The sequence below is a fragment of the Lichenostomus cassidix genome, chromosome Z (genome assembly GCF_008360975.1).
Source record: "Lichenostomus cassidix isolate B80296 chromosome Z, HeHo_3.0, whole genome shotgun sequence".
Lineage (NCBI taxonomy): Eukaryota > Metazoa > Chordata > Aves > Passeriformes > Meliphagidae > Lichenostomus > Lichenostomus cassidix.
In genome coordinates, this window is record NC_139511.1 from 34,084,746 (window position 1) to 34,107,522 (window position 22,777).

The 22,777-nt window shown below is 41.7% G+C and overlaps 2 protein-coding genes across 5 annotated transcripts in view; both read right to left on the reverse strand.

Moving 5' to 3' along the window:
- SECISBP2 (SECIS binding protein 2) overlaps positions 1–16,234 on the reverse strand; it is a 26,101-nt gene extending 9,867 nt beyond the window's left edge. The window contains exons 1-10 of one of the 4 annotated variants that reach the window (XM_085041766.1): positions 16,141–16,234; positions 14,881–15,026; positions 12,812–13,004; positions 10,721–10,835; positions 10,155–10,309; positions 8,958–9,045; positions 5,749–5,882; positions 5,050–5,208; positions 2,476–2,577; positions 916–1,035 (exon numbers count right to left, since the gene is read on the reverse strand). In XM_085041766.1, coding sequence (XP_084897892.1) covers positions 916–1,035; positions 2,476–2,577; positions 5,050–5,208; positions 5,749–5,882; positions 8,958–9,045; positions 10,155–10,309; positions 10,721–10,835; positions 12,812–13,004; positions 14,881–15,026; positions 16,141–16,182 — 1,254 coding nt within the window. In that variant the 5' untranslated portion in view covers positions 16,183–16,234. Of the gene's footprint in view, positions 1–915; positions 1,036–2,475; positions 2,578–5,049; positions 5,209–5,748; positions 5,883–8,957; positions 9,046–10,154; positions 10,310–10,720; positions 10,839–12,811; positions 13,005–14,880; positions 15,027–16,140 lie in introns of all 4 variants that reach the window. The other 3 variants (XM_085041765.1, XM_085041767.1, XM_085041768.1) reach the window with 3 other exon arrangements.
- Positions 16,235–17,085: 851 nt separating this feature from the next.
- On the reverse strand, positions 17,086–19,816 carry CKS2 (CDC28 protein kinase regulatory subunit 2). The gene is made up of 3 exons (XM_085042525.1): positions 19,630–19,816; positions 18,695–18,822; positions 17,086–17,534 (listed from the first exon to the last, which is right to left on the reverse strand). Exons 1-3 carry the CDS (start codon positions 19,686–19,688, stop codon positions 17,482–17,484), a joined length of 240 nt encoding a protein of 79 aa, XP_084898651.1. The 5' UTR covers positions 19,689–19,816; the 3' UTR covers positions 17,086–17,481.
- Positions 19,817–22,777: the final 2,961 nt, after the last annotated feature.

The following is a 22,777-nucleotide window of genomic DNA, read 5'->3' on the forward strand; positions in this document are numbered from 1 at the left end:
GAAAGAGATACAAGGTTATCAGGATTTAAAGCTTTCTAAAAAGTATAGAAAAACTACTGTGATTCTTCCAAGGTATGTGATTGCAATACACATAAACCATTATCTCTGATGTCTTACTGAAAAGAGAGGGCATCGTCCTTGCACCACCTCTTCAAAAGCACTAATCTTTCTCTCTGCTTTGAAGAGTAGGCCAAAGCTGTGGCCTTCGTCATATTTAATGACGTCATATTTAATATTCTTCGTCATATTTAATGACGAAGAATATAAAAATACAAATTAATAGAGTGGCAAAGACTGTGAACGACCTAACAAACTACCACAGCAAAGCATGCTAAGGAAATGACTACCAGATTTCACACTTTTAAAAGTCTTTTCTGGGAGAATAAATTCATTGTAATTTCTGTTACAACAGAGTTACAGAACATTACCTCCTCAGTCTTCAGCTGGGATCTCACCTTGCGTAAGAGCTGTGTCAGAACTGACTCACCAATATGAAACTATTTCCAACCTCACTGTTGCTCCATATTGCTCCTCCTTGCCCCAAGATAAGGGGATCTCCTTTGACCCCAGTCTTAGTCTGTCAAATCCACTTTTAGTAGGTTCCCAGTTCCTTATGACAATCAGTTTGGACCAGATTTAAGCCATGATCAAATGAAACATGTGAAAGAAAAATTCCTGATATCTGAAACCCACAGCTATTAATGAAAAGTACATATTTTTCCCTAAATACTGTATCATACCCTGGGGGCTAGCAATTACTACCACTGATTGCTTCTAATCAAGAGGACCATGTCACTATCTCAAAGTATGAATGCAGAATCCCAGATGAGCATGGACTTAATCTGATATTTAAATGGGCTCATTTCCTTTGTCATTTGGAGTTGTGAACTTCTTTTCAAGCATGAATTCATTTACCTGAGCTTTCTTTCTTTCTAATACAGCGGATGAAGCTTGTTTCACTGACAGTCCATCCACCTTGGGAGTTTCATGCAGAGAGGGAAACCAACCATCACAAGGCTCTTGGGAGGGATGGATCTTTGAAATTTAAAGACAAAAGGTGACAAGGAGGAAGAAAAAATATTTAAAAACAGACACATGGAAAAGGGTGAAGATGTTATTAAATTCAAACCAAGTGCACCTTCAGCAGATCTGTGTATGACACCAAGCCAAGTAGTACACTTCAGGGAAGGGATGCCATCCAGAATGATGGATGCAATTCTTGATAGGCTACAGAACTGTGCCTGTGTGAAACTCATAAAGTTCAGCAAGGCCAAGTGCAAGGTGCTGCACCTGGGTTGGCACAACCCACAGTACCCACAGAGGCTGATGGATGGACACATGGACGCCCTGAGGAGAAGCATTTGGGGGTGCTGACGGGTGAGAGGCTGACCCAGCAATGTGCACTCACAGCCCAGAAAGGCAAATGTATCCTGGGCTGTGTATAAAGAACTGTGGCCCACGAATTGAAAGGAGTGACTCTCTCCCTCTACTCTGCTCCTGTGTGTCCCTACCTGGAGTACCCTGTCCAGTTTTGGAGTCACCAGCACAAAAAAGACATGGACCTACTCAAGCATGTCCAGAGGAGCCACAAAAATGGTCAGAGGACTGGAACACCTCTCTTATGATAAAAAAGTTGGGATTGTTCAGCCTGGAAAAGAGAAGGTTCTTGGAAGACCCTATGTGTCCTTCTAGAAGTGTGACCATTTATTGGCTGCCACACTACTTAATCACATTCATGATTGTTTTTTTAGATTTGGAAGAAAAACACTAGCAAGGCAGCTTCATGTTCAAATATTTGTTACAGGCATATGAATGGCCTAATGATCACATCTCTACAGTTTATGTAAGCTTTGAGAGGTTATAACCCACTCATGTCTACAAAGCTAAGCGGCTCCTTTCATCTGAGCTGCATGTCTGTATGGCATCTTTTTTTATAATAAATCTTTTTTAAGCAATTTCTGTGCCTTTTGTTACTCAGTCCTCCCTGTCAAAGCTATTCACTGTCTCAAACAAAGCAAAAAATGGCTTTGTTTTCTTGTATTTTGGGGTTTTTTTTAACCACTAATATTCAGAGGGAAACAAAGCCAAGGACCAAAATTTTTAGCAGAAAAACTAATTTCAGAGCAACTGAAACCTGGAATTTTACCTCTATTACCTTTCCTATTTGTGTTACTTGCTTTGAAAGAACAATCATATTTTCAATCTTTGTGATTTATGTTTAGGATTCATTTGCATATTGAATGCATTTCCAAAATAATTCTTTGGATTAATTTCATGAATGTTAAAAAACAACAAGCCCCCCCCCCAAAAAAAACCCAACAAACAAAAAAAAGCCAAAAAACCTCCACCCACCACCAAAAAAAAAAAAAAAACAAACCCAAAGCAAAACACCACAAAACCAAGCAATTCAGACAACCCAAACAACTTGGATTTACAACTGACATTTGACTCGCACAATGTCGCATCATTACTTACTTCAGACTGCTTTCTGACTGCAGGAGTAAAGGATGGTTTCGGAGGTCCTACCCTGTTTCTCCTATCAGAAGCAGCTGCCAGATGAGGAAACTCCTCAACATCCTAAACAAATAAACCAGAAGATGATTCCATAAGAACAATCAAGTCTACATTTTCCAAACTGTTTTTCCTACACTTGTACAATTTCTCCCTGCTTATCAAACATTCATCGTAATTTGTTTCACTGTACAAAAATTCAGAATCCAAGGGTAGCACCACCAGCTATGACAAGTATTACAATGGTTAAGTCTTCTATACAGCAGCTAATTCAGGGCTGAAACAGCTTGTAACAGAAATGCTTCCAACAGCAGCTTGTTATTGTTGTCAGCTGATAGAAATAACTAGAGGTAAATGGCTCTTAGAGGTAAATGGCTCTTAGAGGTAAATGGCTCCTAAAGGAGTGTTTTTCAAATAATTTAAAAGCCTTGAAAGCAACTTCCCTCTTTTTCCAGTCCAGTCTCCAGCTGTGAAATTCTGCCTTAAACAGGTGAGTGGTGAAGCACAAAACAGGCAGTATGCATCAGAGTATGGAAACAAATATAGAAATTACTCAAACGATTATGGCTTACACCATTAACAGAGGATACATTATGCAGAATCTGGATTAACCAAGTGCAGATAGGCTGTAGTTCACTCTTATACTGGTCACCCTATATCCACTGTCTCCATCATAATGATCCCAATCCACCAGCTAGGTTTTTGTTTCTCCTCCCACTTTCTGAGAAGCATTTTTAGCTGTGATACAATGCTAGTGAACACACCAACGCTCTTTCCAGCCTGAAAGCCTTCATTTAAGCACCCCAATCTAGAAAGCTGTAGCACAAGGATTGACACCCTTCAAGCAAGAAATAGTTTTAAAGAAGGTTGAAAGTCAGCCAAAAAGCAACTGCAAGGAACTGAAAAAATATTTCATAAATACATTCCTTTCAGCTCAGGGACATCTTCAGCTGCAAGATTTAAATAAGTCTGTCCAATTGCTTGAAACGAAAACAGATTTCTGGCATTTGCAACATCCTGTAGCAAACTGAATAACTAAAATGTAACACTCAGTGTGATGCTACACCTCCCTATACTTGCTCTTAATTTAGTATCTGCAAGAACATCAAACATTAGGAGAAAGGCCAAATAATTTCCTTTTTATTTTCTTGTCACTGCCAAATTCCCATTTAGCCATCCCTTTTACATACTGAGAAGTCCTAATTTCGTTCAGTCTTGCCACCCACAGAAATTGCTTCATACCTTTGATTATTTTTAGAGCCTTTTGTCTATCTTTTTTAGTTCAAACCTGTATTTTTTAAGAAATGGGGGGAACATAAGACAACCAAATCCATGCTATATTTAGATAAGACATGCCCCGAAATCCTGTATTGTCCTAATCCATTTTCCTTTTTATTTTCCCAGTAATTCCCAGCATTCTTTGCATGTCTGACCAGTACTACTATCACTGACCTGATTACCAATAGCAGCTTCAATATTTAACTCAAGGAAAATATCTAGTTCAGGACCTACCAATGCATATGAAAATACAGGACTGCTTTTCTGCAAATGTATCCTTTTATGCTTATTAGCAAATGTCTATAAATGACTGACCTGTATAAAACTAGTAGGCAATCCAATACATTGCTCTGTTGAACTTCTGCACATAAGCAGAACCTCCTTAAACCTCCTGGGTGCCCAGAAGCACCATGTGCACCATCTCTTTGTGTTTTATTATTTCAAAAGCATCATACAAGCATGGCATCCATATTTCAAACTGATGAGGACACAAGCATTCCCAGCAAACCAGGAGGCTCTGAAAGCTTTCCCCCACTGCCACAACAGATGCTGCATCCACATTACGGATTTCAGTACAACATGTATGTGGTGTTCCATGATTCTATGCAATTTTTTTCAAATTTTGACTTCAATAGTCCCATTAGTTTTCCACTATTCTCCGTAACTTCTGACATTCTCTTTCAGTTTAGACAATGTCCATTTATAGGTCAGGCACTGCATGGTAGCATATACCAAAAAGGGGGATATTCTCATGAAGAAAAGAATTAGAAGATCTTTGAGTCTACCCATAATTCTCTAACAAAGAGGTCTTTTAATAGTAATTTCTTGTGCCATTCCTGGACAAGGAACCACACAATGAAATTATGTAGACACACTTCTGCTTCATGTTCCACATTAAAATGTACAGAACAGAAGCCAGCAAGGAAAGCTTCTTTATGCTGTCATTTCAGAGACTGAGCATTATGTACACTAGATCAAACATATAACATATATATACTGCTGCTATAGAATATTTTTGATTTAGGAAACTGTGCTCACTAAACATGTGGTAATCCAAAAAGTACAACCAACAAAAAGTTGGTAATTCAAAAAGTATAAAGTTTCCTACCAGTAACCTCTGACAAACATCACAATTGAAATAAAACTGTACCAACATCCTCTACAAATAGTAGTCCAACTTAAATTTGTACAAAGCTGTGTTAACATTTGGCCTTCTAGTACACTCATAAAAGAACAGCAACAAAAACTTTTTCAGTTTACCTCAATCTTTGGCGGTTCCTGTATTGTATTAAATTCACTTTGAGGTCCTTCTACATCAGTGGGCGACTTTGGTTTTTTCTTCTTTTTCTTCTTTTTTTTCTTCTTTTCTGACCCTTCTTCAGGCTCGGTTTCACTCGCATTATTTTTTGTTTCTGACTGCTGAAGAAGACCATGAGATATGACCTTTAAAAACTAATCTTTTTCAGTATCACCTACTGAAATACATGCAAAATATAGGCAAGTGACTAGCCTTACACTACTAAAGGATCTTAATCAATTCACGCTAGGGCGTTAAGCGGACAAGGAAAATGCAGTATCTCTTAGAAATTCAGAGCTACTGCAAGAATTCTTCAGTTGAAGCCTGTTGCATTGTTAGCAGAATGTACTGGGACTACTGAGACTTAATTAGGAAATATTAAGCCAAATAAGGCAAGAGTTCCATGTTTTATGTCTCATTCTGAGGGACAGGAATTTGAAAAAAATCCAGCCTCAAAGTTAAAAGTGCTTATTCCTGGGCTAGCACTGTCTTTTTAATATCCTGTGATTCTATTCCACTACAAGAAAAATTCTAGTAAGAGCAATAAGTTGTGTTAACTCTTTAAAGCAGTGGATAGTGTACAGAGCCCAGGGAAAAAATATCAATAAAGAGACACAAGTACAGCGACAAAAATCAGTTGAGAGAAGAGAATTCTCAAGTACCTTTGGTCCAATCTCCTGCTTCTCTTTGCCTCTGGAAAGACCTTCCGATGCTGGTGATGAAACAATTTTCTTTGCGGGCTGTGAAAGTACCACCGCCCAAGACACATGTTGCTGAGCAGAGCCATCTGCAGGTGCTTCAGGAAATGACATTGGGAAAAAAGTAATAGACAAAGATGTCTCAAAAATAGCTCACAAATATTCAAAAGAAGAAAGATCAGTAATTAATTAATCAAAGCCTAGCAAATAAAGCAGAGCCATACACTTTCTGAGGAAGGACTGGAATAAAATACACATTTTATTTCTCCAGCAAGCTTTCCTGAATTGTAGCTTCTCCATATACTGTCCAACACTATATACATAAACACAATCAAATGGTATTTGGAAATCTGAACTGTATCATTCTAACTCCATACCTCTATGCTCATGTTCAAAATATGAAAATTCTGCTATGTTTATACACAAAATTTCTTTAATATTTCTCCAATCAGTCACATCGTTTTCATGCGTAAGGTCACATCAGCACTTTTTACTCTCTAAAAACTTCCTGGTGTTACAAGCATATGCACCAGCTGAAATACTTCCTTAAAGTGCCTTAGTGCACAGGACAACTGAGGCGTATCAGCGTTTTGAAAGACATAATTAATTTTGTAAATATTCCTAACACAAAGCAAATATAGAACACAATCTAGATTTTTCTTAAGAATGAGAAACATTTCCCTTGAACAATAAAATAGCATAATGGGTTTAGATGGCAAAATTTTGGTAGCAGGAAGAGTCTGCAAGCAGCTGCTGTGAGGAGGTGGACATGGCCAGCCCCAAACAGCTCCAACACAGACCCATCACCAGCCCCAGCTGCGCCCACCAGCCACACAAGTGGTGCCTATGTTTAGAAAGAGTGAAAAACGTGCATGAGTTGGAAGGTGGAATGGTAAGAAAAACTGTGAAAGCAGCAGCCCTGCAGACACCAAGGTCAGCGCAGAAGGAGGGAGAGCAAGTGCTCAGGCACCCGAGTAGGTATTCCTCTGCAGCCCCTCTGAAGACCATGGTGAGGCACCTGTGCCCCTGCAACCCTGCAGAGAAAGAAATGGCAGAGTGTCCCCTGTTTCTCTGTGTCACTCAGGGCAGGGAGAAGCTATTAAGAAGAAGAGAGGGTGCGAGGAAAGTGGGTTTAGTTTTGTTTTTGCTTCTCACCATCTGACCCTATTTTTGTCTGTCAATAAATTAATCTTTACCAAGTAGAGACTGTTTTGCCTGGCAAGCAAGCAACCTCCGTGTCCTGCTGGGGAGGGAGAGCCAGAGAGCAGCTAGTTCAGAGTCTGACTGCCTGCCATGGTTAACCCACCATAAACTGCTACCTTATCCTCAAGGATAGGAATTGCGAATAGTATTTAACCACAAAACCCTATTATCAGACGACTTTTAAATTTCTGGAATAACTTTATCTTTAGAAGGCTCAGCTTCAAGGAATTTCAGGAGATTAACATGTCCTTTCTGAATCCTTACTTAAGTTACTGTGACAAAAAGGACCAAACTGTCCAGATTGGTGCATGTCTGGTGTATGCTCAGAAATCCAGTGAGAGGCACTTAGGCAACTCAATCTTAATGTATGCGGTGCCTCCAAGACAGAGTCCTGATGAACAGAACTTTTCTCACATGAAACTAGCCACATGATAGCTTGTGGCAATTTAAAAAAAAAAAAAAAAGCTCTTCATCCCCACAGCCAGACAACAGGTAAACAAAAAACCCAACACTCATCTCCTGCCCCAGACAAACAAACAGGAAGTGTTTGTTGAACATTGTGAACCATGGTTCTCTTAACAGAAATAACATATAGCACAGAATAAATTTTAGGTACATACTAAACGCTAGAATGCCAGCTATTTAAATCAAATTTGCATATAAAAACTAATCAAGTATCAGTCTCTCATTTACTCTTCAAGAAAATCTGTGTATAACTCAACAGACTTCCAATAACCAATCACATTACTTTTCTCATCTGAAACAACAGGAGAATCAACGACACCAGTATTTTCCCTTGAGCATCAATGACACAACAGAATGGGACTCAACACTGGAGCCAGTTTTCTTTACTTACCCCTGTGCTCAGTACTGGGGCCAGTACTGTGTAATATATCAATGGACAAGGGGACCAAGCACACCCTCAGCAAGCTCACAGATGACACCAAGCCAGGCAGAAGTGTTATCTTTTGGAGAGGGATCTGGACAGGCTGGAGTGATTGGCAGAGGCCAACTGGATGAGGTTCAGCAAGGCAAACTGACAGGTTCTGTCCTTCAGTCACAATTATCTCAAGCAGTGCTAGACTTGGAGAAGAGCAGCAGGAAAGCTGCCCAGAGGAAAAGAACCTGGGGATGCTGGTCAACAGCAGCTGAACATGACCTAGAGTACGCCCAGGTGGACAAGTACATGGGCATCCTGGCCTGTATCAGCAACAGTGTGGCCAGCAAGACCAGGGCAGTGATTGTCCCCTGTACTTGACACTGGTGAGGCTGCACCTCAAATCATGTGCTCAGCTCTGGGCCCCTCACTACAAGAAAGACATTGAGGGGCTGGAGCATGTGCAGAGAAGGGTAACAGAGCTGGTGAAGGGTCTGGAGCACAAGTCCTGTGGGGAGTGGCTGAGGAAGCTGGGGGTGTTTAGCCTGGAGACAAGCAGGCTCAGGTGAGACCTCTCTCACCTGAACCACCTGCAAGGAGAGTGCAGCCAGGTCAGGGCTGGTCTCTTCTCCCAGGTAACAACTGACAGGACAAGGGGAAATGGCCTCAAGTTGCACCAGGGCAGTTTTAGATTGGACATTAAGACGAATTTCTTCACCAAAAGTGTTATCAAACATTGGAACATGTGGCTCAGTGTAGTAGCTGAATCACCATTCCTGAAGGTATTTGAAACACGTGGAAATTTGGACTTAGTGGTAGACTTGGCAGTGTTAGGGTCTCTTCCAAATGAAATGATTCTACAATTCTACAATCCCATCTGATGAAATCTACAAGCAAGAATGAGCGGTAAGTGGCCATCTTGTTTGAACATGATACAGCCTTATTTGTTTGGGTCTTTTATTTTTGTAATTAGCTTGCTCTTAAATTCTTTTTTTACTTTACCCATCAACAGCTCCTCAGAACACCTTAGTATTCCAAACTGATGAGAAGCATTTAAAAGTGCAGGCAAATAATTTTTGTTTGGAGAACTTACCTCTACCATCACATGAAGAGGGAATTAAATTGGCTCCGGCATTATCTGAAGCTTTTGGTGAAGCTTTGCTTTCTGCAGAAGTATCTTCCTGTAAAATAGATAGTTGGGTATCATAAAAGGATTAAAATCTGACCTAAACAGAGCTAAACACAAAAAACCACCATAAAAGAAAAAGTTCTCAACCCATCTACAAAGAAAGGCATAGGGACCTTTGTAGCACTTTTGTTGCTTGCCTTTGTGGAACCACCATTCCAGCCCTATGGTATTACAAAATTTGAACCGCTCTTTCTTCACTGGTGTACAAGAAAGATTATGCCTTCTTATACTTTACAAAAGCATCAAAACATTGATCTAACAACAAGCAAGAAAACACTTTGACTTTTCATGTATGCTAAAAACAAATTCTATCATCAAACTCAAGTAATGAAAAATGAATCTTAAGGTTTAGCAGAAGGGTCTTGCTTCCTTTAGTTTTCCACTCTGAGGTATGAGGAATATTATTGTTTGCATCCTTCCGAATTACTAACCATTAACCACTAGTGAAAGCTTCGATTCAATATATGTGACATACTGCTGAATACTTCAGTATTTTATTTACTTACAAACAGGGAACCAAGAAATTCAAGAACAACGTTCAGTAATGTTTTTTCTCTTTCTGGAATTCAGTTTCTTATTTTTAACCTTTAGTACAAAGCAATTAAATACAACAGTGCAGACTTTTTTTTTTTTTAATGTGTTGAAGCTATTGGATAAGTGACTGCTTACTTATTATTTCCTGGTGAAAGCGAAAACAGTAAGTTGCTAAGAAAGTACAGGAACATATGTGGTCTGTAGAGGCAATCTAGACGACACCAGGACGTATCTACGTTCTAACAGCATCTGGCTTTCCTTTTATCTCTGGGCAGCCAGACAACGAAAAAACAGTAAGAAAGGGTAAGAGACAACAAGCACCAACACCACCACCTAGAAGAAGAACCCGAAAACCTTGAGCTCTGAACCTCCTTGCTCACAAGGTACTTAAATGGGTCTTAAACTGCCATACCGAATGCAGTACAGCACTCAGAAATGCTTGTACTTTTGACAAGTTTTATTTTTATGAGTTCTGCAACATGGGTTAGCATGGGCTAACCTCGGTGTTCAGAAGAGACATCTGAGGTGGACTAAGGACATAGTTATTTTACTTTCCACCAAACTTACTGGTGTACTTTTATGATGTACATTCAGTATCTCACTGCTTCCCAAACTCTGTGACTTGTGGAAATCCAGAATGCTAGCTTCAAATGTGGGTACAGGACGAGACTCTGGTTTTGAAGTTTCAGTTGAGTTCTTGTTTGTAGTTTTATTGAACCTGTCTAAATAAAGCATGTAAAGTCTAAGTAATTAAACTTGCTTGTGATCATTTCTAGGTAGGTTTCATGGTACACTAGTTAACATAACTACAGTAATTGTCATGAGGACTGTTGCTATGCACAGCTAATATTAAATAAAAAACCTCACAACTATAATCAACATGTATACACAACACTGCAACAAGCAACTATAAATTCAGATGCTTGTTTTAGAAACTTTTTATATCAGTTTATGTGAATTTTTTCAATCAGGAAAAGACAGGTCACCATTCCATCTCAAATGAGTCACACAAAAAAGGTATCTTTTTCCTTAACTATTCTAGATTTAGAAACATAGTAATAAACTGCAGGGTATTGCACATATTACATTTTACATCTATTCCATGTACTTATAACCAATCAACATGTTTGTACCTGGCTTCACGGAATCTCTGCTGCATGCAGAAGTTCTATTCACACTTCTGACAGAAGAATCACCTCCATCATGCCTTTTCTTGTCCAGTTTTTTCTCACCTTCTTTTGAGCTCCTCTGCTACAAGTATTTGCAACATATTTAGTTGGTTTTACTTCAACTTTGTAAAGCTAGCAAGTTTGCCATGAGTCACAGTTAACCACCTCTGCATCTGGAGTTTCACCATCAAGCTAATACAACACAAACAGTTCGTATATCATAACCACAAATAACCAATAAAAATAGGATCAGCCATGCAGAGATGTGCTATTTAATTTCATCTACCTTGTTACCTGTGCCATTTTTAGGATATATTATGGCCCAAGTAAGATGAATATATACATATGCCTCCAGACAACTGCACTTTTAAGATCTCATTAATCAGAGCATGTCCAATAGTTTAAAATTGTTTGGTATTAAATCATCCAGACTGATTTTCTATAACAAAGTTCTTCTAGAACAGGGCTAAAATCATAAAAGCATGCCAGTCTTTTGACTAAATGACATACCATGAGCAAAACCTTGTAAGACTGATGTCACAACATCCAAAAAACTTGGAGCAAACTACTTAGAAAAGACACACCTACATGACCCCTGCAAAGGACACACATTCACCCACACAGTCATGAAAATCTTATGATTCTTCCACAAAACACAATTTGGCAGAGCTGAGCTTAGGAATCAGCAAGAAAGGAACAAACACTCGGTTTGCATCTATGCAAACTAAACTATACCAACCTAGGCAAGTGGCTTAACTCTGATTTACAGAATGCTGGGCTAAAGTCAGAGAACATTTGGCAGCAAAATTGTTTTCTTAGGTGGGAGGACAAGGCATTTCTTCATCTCCAAAGCTAAATTGTGAAAGCATTAGGAGACATGATCAAATTAATGCAAAGCTGCAAAGATCAATCATTGCTCTGAAGTTCATAAAAAATGTGACAGGAAAAAATGACAAGAAGACTGTAAAACAAAACTTAGACCAAGCCCCTACAAAGATCACAGAACTCTCCCCAGAAGCTTAACTTTCTTTGTATTACATCACCTTTGCTAATGCTGTGCTCATCCTCTCCCCAGACAGCTTCAGCGTTTAATCCTCCTTTCAGCAAGAAAACTAATAATCTTAGGTGTCTAGACTTTGCAGCTTATGTCTAGTAATGCATGCTAAGGACCTAGTCTTACAACTTCTCTACATACACTTGACCACAGTGAAGCTACCAGGTAGGGAGCAAGGTCCACCAGAATGATGTGACTGCAGAACAGACTGGATGAAATTGCTGGAAACAACAACAGCCTTTACAAATCTCAGAGACACAATGTCTAACCACAGTGGGAAATGAATTAATAATACATTAGGGTTTCTTTCCTTTTATATTTTGAGAGATTTGTCTATTTTTTGTTTGAAAATATTACGCAATTTTCGGGAAATTTATCCCCAAACAGACACACATAAAAATGACTGAAGATGTTTATCGAACATCTGCTTTATGTCTGACTGAAAAATAGTGCATTTCTAACCTTCCCTCCCTCCATGAACCTTTCCTCCCTCTCCACAGCAACACAAGTCCCTCCTTTCTTGTGGACTGTGTTCTACCTGCAGCAAATCTTGGAAACCTTTCAACAACAGAAGTGGTCTTATCAAACAGATGATTACAGACACCAGATCTCTCTTAAGTCAGGTTCATGGAAGCTGCTACTGGGCTTAAAAAAAGCCCTTCTCCCCACCCTCCAAGACCAAATAGTGCAAAAGGAAAGCACAGCTCCCAAATGAATGGCCTTTCCCCCTGCCCCCTTAGACACTGCTTTCTGAGAAAAAAAAAAAAATCTCCTCATGTTCAAAAAATGCTGCCTGAAAAATTGTATTGATTTGAAGCATAGAATTCCATTAACTTTTCAGTATTCTGAAGTTGGGCACTCTACACTACTATCCTCCTTAAATGCCATTCATGATCACTACAAAAAGTAATGATTCATTAAAAATATGAACCAAACATTTATAAAGATTGATTTAAAGTAAGAACTTCATATTAATTTTTAAAAAACACAAATTTGCTCACCTTTGAAAGACTCTTACTTTCTTGTCTGACTGGATATGTTTGCTCAGCAGAGTCACTGACTATTCCTGAACCATTATAGTGTGATGAGTTGTTAGACTGATACTGTGAGCCAGCTACTGGATACACATTTGCACCAACACCAGGTGAGTAAGAGCAGCTGGAGTATTCACGGAAGGCAGGATCTCCCAGAACACTATGTGATGGATATTGAGAAAGAAATGAAAGTCATCCTGGGAAAGTCTTCAGCACCTACTTGTTGATTTAACAAACATATTCCTTGTCTAAACAATTTGTTTAACAAGAAAGCTTTATTCCAAAAGAAAGCTATTCTGTGTTATTTCAATTAAGTATTTGCTCACTGGTGCAGACTTCTTTGAAAACAATTAATTTTGTTTTGGGAAAACATGTAGTTAAGCAAGTATCTTAAAACACAGATGTTAGCCATTTCCAAGTTTTCAAGGCTAGTCTGCTTTACAGTTATAGTTCTCATGCCTGTTTAAGGTTACTGACGTTCTTCATAGTTATTTTCAGTAAGCTTTTTCTTGTGAAACAAACCAAAAGCACAGTGTAAGGACACGACATGCATCACATACTTGACTGCAAAAATCCAAACATTAAAACCTGTATTAAAACGACAATAACAATGTACAAGTACAACATTCTATGGAGTATAAAACATGTATGAAATACAATGTAGAATTATAAAATAATAATTAACTGACCTGCATGTAACCATCACACTTTATGAAAAAAACACAACATGTCTGGGGCATGCCTCTTTCTTTAAATGTATGCTCAAAAATTCCCTTTCAATTTCCTTCCACACTGAGAAAAATACATACTCGTAAAGTCCAGATTTGATTAGAGAGAATGGAAATTTCTCTGCTTTAGAAAGTTGCACTCAGTTTTTAAAGCTGCTCACCATGAAACTGCCAACCTCAGAATTTTGGGTAGATAATGACATCAGTACAAGACACTTCAGATAACACACTTCGTACTGCCTGTTGCAATTCTGATACAATGTAGTCAAAAAAATGCTTATAATGAATTTACTGAGAAGAAATATACCCACTGAAACTCAAAAACATGTCTCTGTCTGAACAAGGCAAAACACTCATTAGAAGATTACTGTTGTCTGTGGTTTTTTTTTGTTGTTTGTTTGTTGGTTTTGCTGTTGTTGTTTTTTTGTTTTTTAATAGTAATTGGTTTAATGCTAATGCTGTGGGTTTTCTCTAATGCACAGAACAGGCCATACTCATCTCAACGTTAAATTTCTAGTACAAATGAAAATAGGCTGGAAATACTGAGATTTCCTGTAGGATAAAATGAAGGCCTACAATGACTGTTCACTAATGCTCTAACTGAATTTTTATGGACACATCAATAACTTTGAGTAATTGTATAATTAATTCAATGTGTAGGGTCCTGAGAAACAATGAAAGAACTATGTAACATCATCAGATTCTTATAAGACTGCATTATTTCTCATCCTACTATGTAGGCTTTTTTCTAGCTTGCTCTGGGTTAAGAAATACCTTTTTAAGTCCACCACTAATACCTTTCTGGGGCTTTAACAGAAAATCCCCAAAACTTTCAGAAACCTGAGCATTTTTACTAAAACCACCTTTCTGTAGATGCATGGGTTGTGGAGAGTAGATCCAGAAGAGGCCCCATATATTAAATACTTTACAGGATGAGAAACCTTCTTGAAGAATCCTTTTCCTTGTATACAACCACATCTACCTCAGCCCGGTCATAACCAAAAATTCTTTTATCCAGGGACTGGATTCAGCTTCTTCCAAAACACACAAAAAACAGACTAATCACTACAGACTATCAAATCCTCCTCAATGCTCTGTAACAATACAGGCCCTTGTGAGCAAAAGATAAGGTATCCGGTGTAAGCCCGGAGAATGTAAATGTAAAAAACTAAATCACGAAGATAATGCAAAAGCATTTCTATGGTTGGACTAATAATGTATTGGAACCTTGGCCTCCTAAGAGCACTCAATGTCCAAAACCAGAAGGTTTAAATCCCCCAAGAAATAAGATTCAGAAAATATACATACTTATCCAAAGATGGTTCCTGAACAAATGGGTAGCATGTAGTTAAATACCTAGGAAAGACACATGCTTCTGAGGGTTCTGACCATGCCACAGTTACCGCCGCATGTTTTGGAACAAATGGTTTGACCTCTGCTGACAACTTGATGCCCTGAGAAACAAAACGTTTTTTGGCTACATGCATTTGGATATTAATGTTATAAGTGAAAAATACTCAGTCTTGTGAGCTTAACTGTCATTGGAAAGTGTTAGTTTGCTCTCTTCCAGCAAAACATGCAAAACAATAAAGCTCACCAAAAGGAAATAGAGAAATAAGGTGAAACAAAACCAAGGAATTCAAAGAAACATGGGACTGCTCTGGAAAGTCATTTAATACTCTCTTTATCATGAAACACAAAGATCAGCTATGTAAAAGACAGAGGCTTGCTTAAAACAAGACACGGTAAATGCAAATATTTGAATTCTTACTTAATAATTGAACAGTACAAGCTAAAATTCTTAAATATACTAGCATTACTGTTAATCAAACTCTGGAAGTATGTAATAATAATGTCTCTGTGCACCTCTGTATTTTAAGGCAGTTTTTCAGAAACGAACATTTAATTTTACAGCCTTCTTTTTTCTAGAACACCACAAATTTATTAAGACAAGTTTTCCATTTGTTCTGAATTACCATCGACTTAAACTGGATGTGCATATACGGAAGGACAATGAAATGAGACTCGAAGTATTTACTGCCATGTCATCAAAACACGCAGGAAGCAACTGTGACTGTAAACTGATTACTAAGACCCCCGAACCTTACCCGGAAATAGGTACATGGGCACAACACTACTGCTACTGGTTAGAATCTTGGCACCCATTCCTACAATGTCTGCCCTTGCAGCAGACCCTCCACTCTGAACAAGAAGGTTTCCACACTTGAGCTCACTGGAAGCAATGTCTGGAGCTCCCCGTCCCAAGCGGTGGGAAGCGACTCGCTGTGCTCCAGCCTGAGCGACCCTCCCCCCCGGTTTCACCCTTCCAGAAGGACTCTGCTCCGCGTCCTGAACCAAAGGCTGATCCAGGGCGCGGAGGGAGTCTCCCTGTCCGGGGAAGGGTATGGGCAGCCGGCGCGCTCGGCCCGGGCTGGTGAGCGACCCCGGGCCGTGGAGCGGCAGCTCGGCCCGGGCCGAGGCGATCCGCCCGCGGCTCCCGCAGAGTGACTCCGCACCGGGAAGAGCAGGGGAGGGGCAGGGGACTGCGGGCGCTGCCGCCGCCCTTACCTCGCCGCCGCGGCCCGAGCGCCGACGCCTCTCGGCCGACATGGCGCGGGGGCGCGGCCCCGCTCCCGCCGCCCGGTGCGGCGCAGGGCGCGCAGCGATGACGCCATGGCCCCGCCCCACCACGCGCCCGGCGCGGTGCGCGCGGCCATGGCTGCTCTGGGCAGGGCCGCGGGAGGGCCGCAGGCCCGGTACTCGGGGCAAGCGGTACGGACCGCCTCTGGGGCTTGCCCCGTGTGACCCACCCTGCCGTCACGGGCAGCCCATCCTGTCCCACAGGAGAAGGGACAGCAGAGAAAAAAAGGCAGGCAGGCAGGCAGGCACCGGTGACAAGGCGCCAGGATCCGGTGGTAAAGTTCCGGGGAAAAGCATGACTCGAGCAGAGCTCATTAGTGCGGGTGCCTGCTTCAGGCTCGGCCAGTCCTGCTCTGACCAGGCCTGGGACACACTGCTACTGAGACACTGCTCTGGCCGCTTGTAGAGGAAACACAAGGGCTCTTTTCCTCACCAAACTTTCCAGGGTACTTCTGTCTGTCTCCATGAGAGCACACATTAGACATGGAGAACACAATACTTCAACTCTGCTTGTGTTGGCCATCCAAATTCTATATAACTAATACTAATTTGCATTTGAAATAAACCCAGGTTGTATGGCTACTACTACACAGTCCCAAGATACCACAGAGACAATGTGCACGGCAAGGCAGGAAGAGCAGGCTAAAACCCCAGAGTAAAAACCTTGTGATAGAAAGCTAACTGGTGTAAGTAATGTTAAACAAAAGAGCGCAAAAACAGCTCTTTGAAAGGTTGAGGTATACTCAACCCTCAGCGTATACCAAGTAATCACTAAATAGGTTCACCAAATCACTTGGTTTTTGAAATAGCTACTCTTGAAAAATGTGAGACAGTAATTATTTTGTCCAATAAATTACAACTCCAGACAGACGCTTATATTTCATAAAACATTGAAAATTTATTTCTTAAGCCCACTTACTACTAAACAGATGCACTGTTGGATTTGGAACATATTACACTACAGCAGAAAATATGAGTGCAATAGTCACAGAACACTAGCAAGTGGTGATCTAATCAGAACATAGAACACAAACATCAACACAATTTAAGTGAGAGAGGCACTTTCATTAACAGTAAAGACAAAATCATCTCTCTGAACATCATAGCAGCCTACTTGGAATTGCAATTGACTGAGCTTTGTTGCTGTGAATAATACAGCTCATGCACAGATTTGGATGTATGTTTTGTAAATTCAAAGTATTCACTGAATACTACCAACATATATATACACTCATATACATAGTTCCAGAAGATTCAAGAGGTGATGGCTTATTTCTGCTCATCCTTTGGAAGAGGTCTTCTGAAGAGCAGAATATGCGGTTCTGCAGAAAGAAAATTGAACAGTGCCAGTTTGTCCAAGTCTTGATCAAAGGGATTTCTTTAATTTTTAACAATAGTCAAAGCTCACTTTCAAATAAATGTATTAGGAAGCCCAAATATGGCCCCACATGTAATATTAACAGACCAACTTTGCAGTACCCTTATAACAGTCAAGTTTTTATTTTCATACCCAATGCTGGCAGCATCATAAACTTAAGATCCTTACAGGAAAGAAGTATTGGGAAAATAGTGGGTATTTTATGTCTCTTTACATAGGGCTAGTTGATAAACTCTGTTACTGTAACTCAGATCAACAAACTGCTGATACTGTCTGTCAGGTACATATCAAATATCTACCAAATCCACTTTAGTTTATACAGATAGCTGACATTATTATCAATCTTCTTAATTTTAAATTACTCCAGGAAAGTCCAAAGTATAGAAGGTACCTAGATGAGCAAAACACTGGAAAACTAAGCTGATTTCTTCACCTGGTTCTTCAGAAACTTGGAACTTCCTGCTGTGGCAATTTACTTTTTTTACCTGTTACTTTTTAGTCAGGCTTGTCAATGGTAAGTTGTCTGGAATGGCTGTTCTCACAATATCAACATCCTAGTTAGTAGAGTTTTAGGGCTTCAAACCACATAAACTGAAATACTAATTTTTCAGTAAACTCTACAGCTAGAGCTGAAACTATACTGTAGAATTTTCAGAGCATTAATACAGGACCTCATCTACATGAGCATCTATTCATTTGTTGTACAAAAAGGTAGGTGTCAGCTTTATGATTTAAAGATATGCTATTACAGTAACATTGGTTCAGTCACTGCATACTCATTTTACTTAAGAACTAACAAGAAGCCTGTTCCTGTGGGCAGAGGTAGGAACACCTTCCAGTCTGATATTTTTTGTCTACAGATAAACCATACACATGTAGGACAAAGCTAGCATTTTGCAAGTCTGGGAGCCAGATGTGAAGGCTGAAAATAAAGGTTATGTTGCCTTCATTGGCAAAGGACTAAAATAGCAAGAAGAGTCTAAACGTTCAGTAGTGAATTCCAAATGGATTCCACAGTAGGAGTTATGCATCACATACTTAAGCTGAGCACCAGACAGTTGATATTTGACTCTTGTTTGTCTCATTCTATTCAGACGTGCTCACCTGGCTCATGGATCATATAGTGAACCCAGCCAAGACTCTGCTGAACACCAAGTCGTCTCCACTCTTCTTCAGACATCAGATGAGATTTTGGCACTTGTTTTGAAAGTTCTCGTGGCAGCATGACATGTCTGTGGAGTTTTAATGATTAAACACACACACAACACACTGTACACTAGAAAACTGGAACAGATCTGCACTGAAAGACAGTAAGCAGGTTACGAATACTCGCTTTCCCCATAAATAAGAGTACTGACTCGTGGCATGAACGTGATTATGAAACCCATTCCAGAATCCAGTTTAAAATCACTTACGACTATTGAACGTTACATCTGTAAAGTAATTGCATATTGGAAGCCAAACTGCCTTCTAGAACAGATTAAGACCCCTTCAGACTCCAGTGATTCTACACTTCGAGAAGCATGCGCTCCTGGCAACAGGCTGCCCTATCACCTACTTGAAAAATAAGAACTTTGGACTTCTAAAATATTCATAATGTTGCTTTTAAGTAAGCCCAGAAGAGTTCAACTTTAACAGTCCCCCGTCGGCAGCGGCCGACGCTGCCCCATCCCAGGTCTGCCACAACCCCCTCGTAGAGTGGCGGAGCGGCCACCGCCCTTCCGCCATCACCCTCCAGCCGGGGCTTGTGCTGGCCGCTCGCCGAGCGATCTGGGCCAGGCAAGAACAGCACTGGGTCAGCCAACCCCTTCTTCCAGCCGGTCCAGAGCCACGCGGAAACCCCTCATGGAGAGGCTCTGCACAGCACCTCCCCACTGGCTTTGTGCCCTCCCTGGCCCCATTCCCCCGGCGGAGCCTCCTCATTCCCTGAGGGCAGCTCGCACACCTCGGCGGAGGCGCCTGCCCGAGCCTCCATCCTACAGAACGCATCTTCCTAATCCCTTCTGCTGGCCCTCCCGCACTCTCCCGCAGGCTCTTACCGGTACTCGTACTGCTCGTCAAAGTACTTATCGGAATAGTAGATCTGCTTGTGAGCCATAGCGGGAAGCAGCACAAATGCGGCACCACAGGCTGGAGCAGCGGAACGGGCACACGACTCTCGGGTTCTCCCCTCACGAATGCCTCGCGCACTAACCGCCCGTTTCCGCGCCCCGTAACGTTTGAATCCAGCGGCTTGGCTCCCATTGGCTGTCGCAGGGGACGGCCAATCGCGTGCCGCGCCGCCGCGCCCCACCCGAGCCCGCCGCCGCGTGACCCGCGCCCTCGCCGCTCCCAGCCAATCCCCGGCAGCCGCAGCGGGCGGGGGAGCGTGACGTAACAGGCGGTGGCGGTGGGGCGGCGCGATGGCGCCGACAAGAAGGGAGAGGCGGGGCTGGAGGGGGACGAAGCGCTCCATGATTGGCCAGCGGCGGCCGGGGCCGGCACTGCCCTGCCAGCGCTTTCCAGAGCGAACGGTGGGACGGCCGGCGCGGGGCAGCAGTGCCCACACCGCGCATGCGCGGCTCGGTACCCTCATCCCTGCTACTGCTCGCCGCTGCTTGACTCGGCCCGGCCCGGCCCGGCCATGCTCTGCCTTGCCCTACTTGGCTGAGCCCTGCTCGGCTCGATCCCCGCTGTCCGACGTAGCTGCTCCTTTTAGGGCAGCGAGAGAGAGACATCTCTGTCCTGTTAAAGTGTCGTGTTCGCATTTGAAGTGTGCTGTCCCCTGGCTGCCGGCTAGCTGCTGTAAGGCAGTGGTGTCCCGTGCTGCAGCTATCGGGAATGGCTGCAGCGTCTGTTGTACTTGCTCAGGGCGAAAAGAGATAGAGCGCGGGGTGCCGGTGTGCCCATAGCACGGTGGGAACTGCGGACAGGATTTCAGTTTACAAACATCCTTACCTAGTGTCGTGGTTTGACCCTGGCCAAATGCCAGGCACCCATGACATCTACTCACTCGCATTCCCCGCCACGGCTGGGCAGACGAGAGGAAAAATGTTAATAGACACAGGGCTCATGAGTTGAGACAAGGATCGGGAGACGCTCCAAGGACAGAATAGCTCCTCTGAAAGCCACAGAGTCAGAAGGGAAACAATGAGCTGCAAGCAAACCCTCCAACACACCGTCTCTCCGCCCACTCCACTCCCTCCTTCCCACCGGCAGCCGGCAGAGGACTCTCGGCTCCGGCGCCTGGAGCGCCTCCTTCCCCGCCTTCTCCACTGACCTTGGTGCCTGCATATTGTTTTCTCTGACATATTCTTACTTCCTTCTCCTTTTCTGGCTAAAAGGAAGTGCGTGCTCATATTATTTTGATTTCTTAAATATTGTTTAGCACAGAGGCATAACCAACATCTCTAACTGGCCTAGGCTTGGCCAGCGGCGTGTCTATCATTCTCAGAGCCATCAGAGACTGGCTCTGCTGGACATGGTGAAAGCTTCCAGAAGCTTCACACCGGAGCCATCTTTGTGGCACCCCCAATAGCAAACTGGGCCAAGCAAAACCAACACACTCAGCCAAACAAAACATAAAATGCTTCCCTGGGAATTCGTTCACAGCAGGCCTCCAGGGCTTTGCAGCTCCCCACATATGTGTGCTGTTTCTGCGCCGTGGGATGAGGTTAGCATGACGGAACCTGGCCAGAAAGGGCGATCTCACAGTTGCTTTCATAGAATGGTGAGAAGTTGAAAGGGGCCTTAAAGATTATGTAGTTCCTACCACCCACCGTGGACAGGGACACTTTTCACCAGACAAGGTTGTTTAGCCCCATCCAACCTGGCCCTGAACATGCCCTGTGTGAGAAGGTAATGGAATTGGCTTTCACATAATGTTATATGGTTTGATATTAAATATTACACTGTTGACTTTGACAAATATTAGAAGATAGTACGTGTTATAGAATGGTTAATGTTGTTGCAATAGCCCAGTTGTAAAGTTGGCTTTCACCAAAAAGTGTGGTTTTGTATGTTTTACTGTGGGTTTTATGAGTTTGCATTGGACGAACTGTTGCTGGCCAAAAGTCACAAGGCACAGCCATAAAAGAAGTAAGATTTCATCCAATGAGGACCCCGATACCACAGTGATGAAACTGCACCAGCGCCGAAAGGAGTGGTTTAGGGCAGGAAGAACAAAAAGAAAATAAAAAGAAAAATATGCATAAAGCTGATGCAACACCAAGGGTGTAAAAGAGAGGGCCACCATATTTTGGCGTGCTTCTAGCACTAGGCTATGTGCCCAGGGCTTTGTGAAATTTTTTTTGTTCTCAATAAAATTTTTATAACTCATTCCCACTTGGGGTCTGGGTCGTTTATAACACCCCAGGATGGGACATCTACAGGCAGCCTGTTCAGTGCTTCACACCCTCCCAGTAAAAAGTTTCTTCTTAATGTCAAACCTAAATTTCCCCTCATGCTCTGTGCCCCATGCCTGTGGTGTCCTGCTCTCTCCTCTCCTTACTGGGCCTCTGCAGCAAAGGGAGATAAGAGTTTCAAAAAAGTTTCTGCTTCCACGGTGCTGCCAAAAACGTGGGTACTGCCCGTGGTTATGTAATGCATCTGTCTGAAAACAGTTCTGGTGGGGGAAAAAAACAACCAAAGCCATGTGATGCATGACTGCTGATACACATGCGTGGGTAATAGGGATGATTTTTTTAGCAGCATTGTTTCTACTGGCACTGCAGTTTGTCTTAAACAGTAAAGTGTAAGCGAGTCTCACATCATATAGCCATTAAAAGGAGTGCTTATCATAATTTATCATTAATATTTCTCTCTTAATTGAATTGCATATTAGAGCTTTTTGGCACAGGTCATTTACAAGCAAAATGAACTCAGTATTTTTGAACTGGTATGCTTAAATGTGTGAAATTCATTTAACAAAAGAATATTAGCTCCAGTGTTATTGCAAAAGTACAAACCACCTGCAAGTTTTCTAAAGTTTTGGTTTTATTATTCAAAAATAGAGGGGTTTGGAGTTTTTTAGCATAATTTCAAACAGCACAACTGTTATTTTTAAATACTTGAGACAGAACATGCATAATAATTTCTGTTATGCATGTCATCATGTAATAATGGGAAAAAAGATCAAACCACCATGATGTGTTCTGCTTGATGAAAGACATTTCACCTCTGTGTCTTCTTTATAACCTTTCTGCTTAT

What these genes read in the sequence shown, in the direction of transcription:
- CKS2 (XM_085042525.1), bottom strand. Translation starts at nt 19,688, where the DNA reads ATGGCTCACAAGCAGATCTACTATTCCGATAAGTACTTTGACGAGCAG. An exon ending in GACGAGCAGTACGAGTACCG is followed by an intron (nt 18,823 to 19,629) that starts GTAAGAGCCTGC and finishes AAAACTCCACAG; the next exon opens with ACATGTCATGCTGCCACGAG. An exon ending in CTATATGATCCATGAGCCAG is followed by an intron (nt 17,535 to 18,694) that starts GTGAGCACGTCT and finishes TTCTTTCTGCAG; the next exon opens with AACCGCATATTCTGCTCTTC.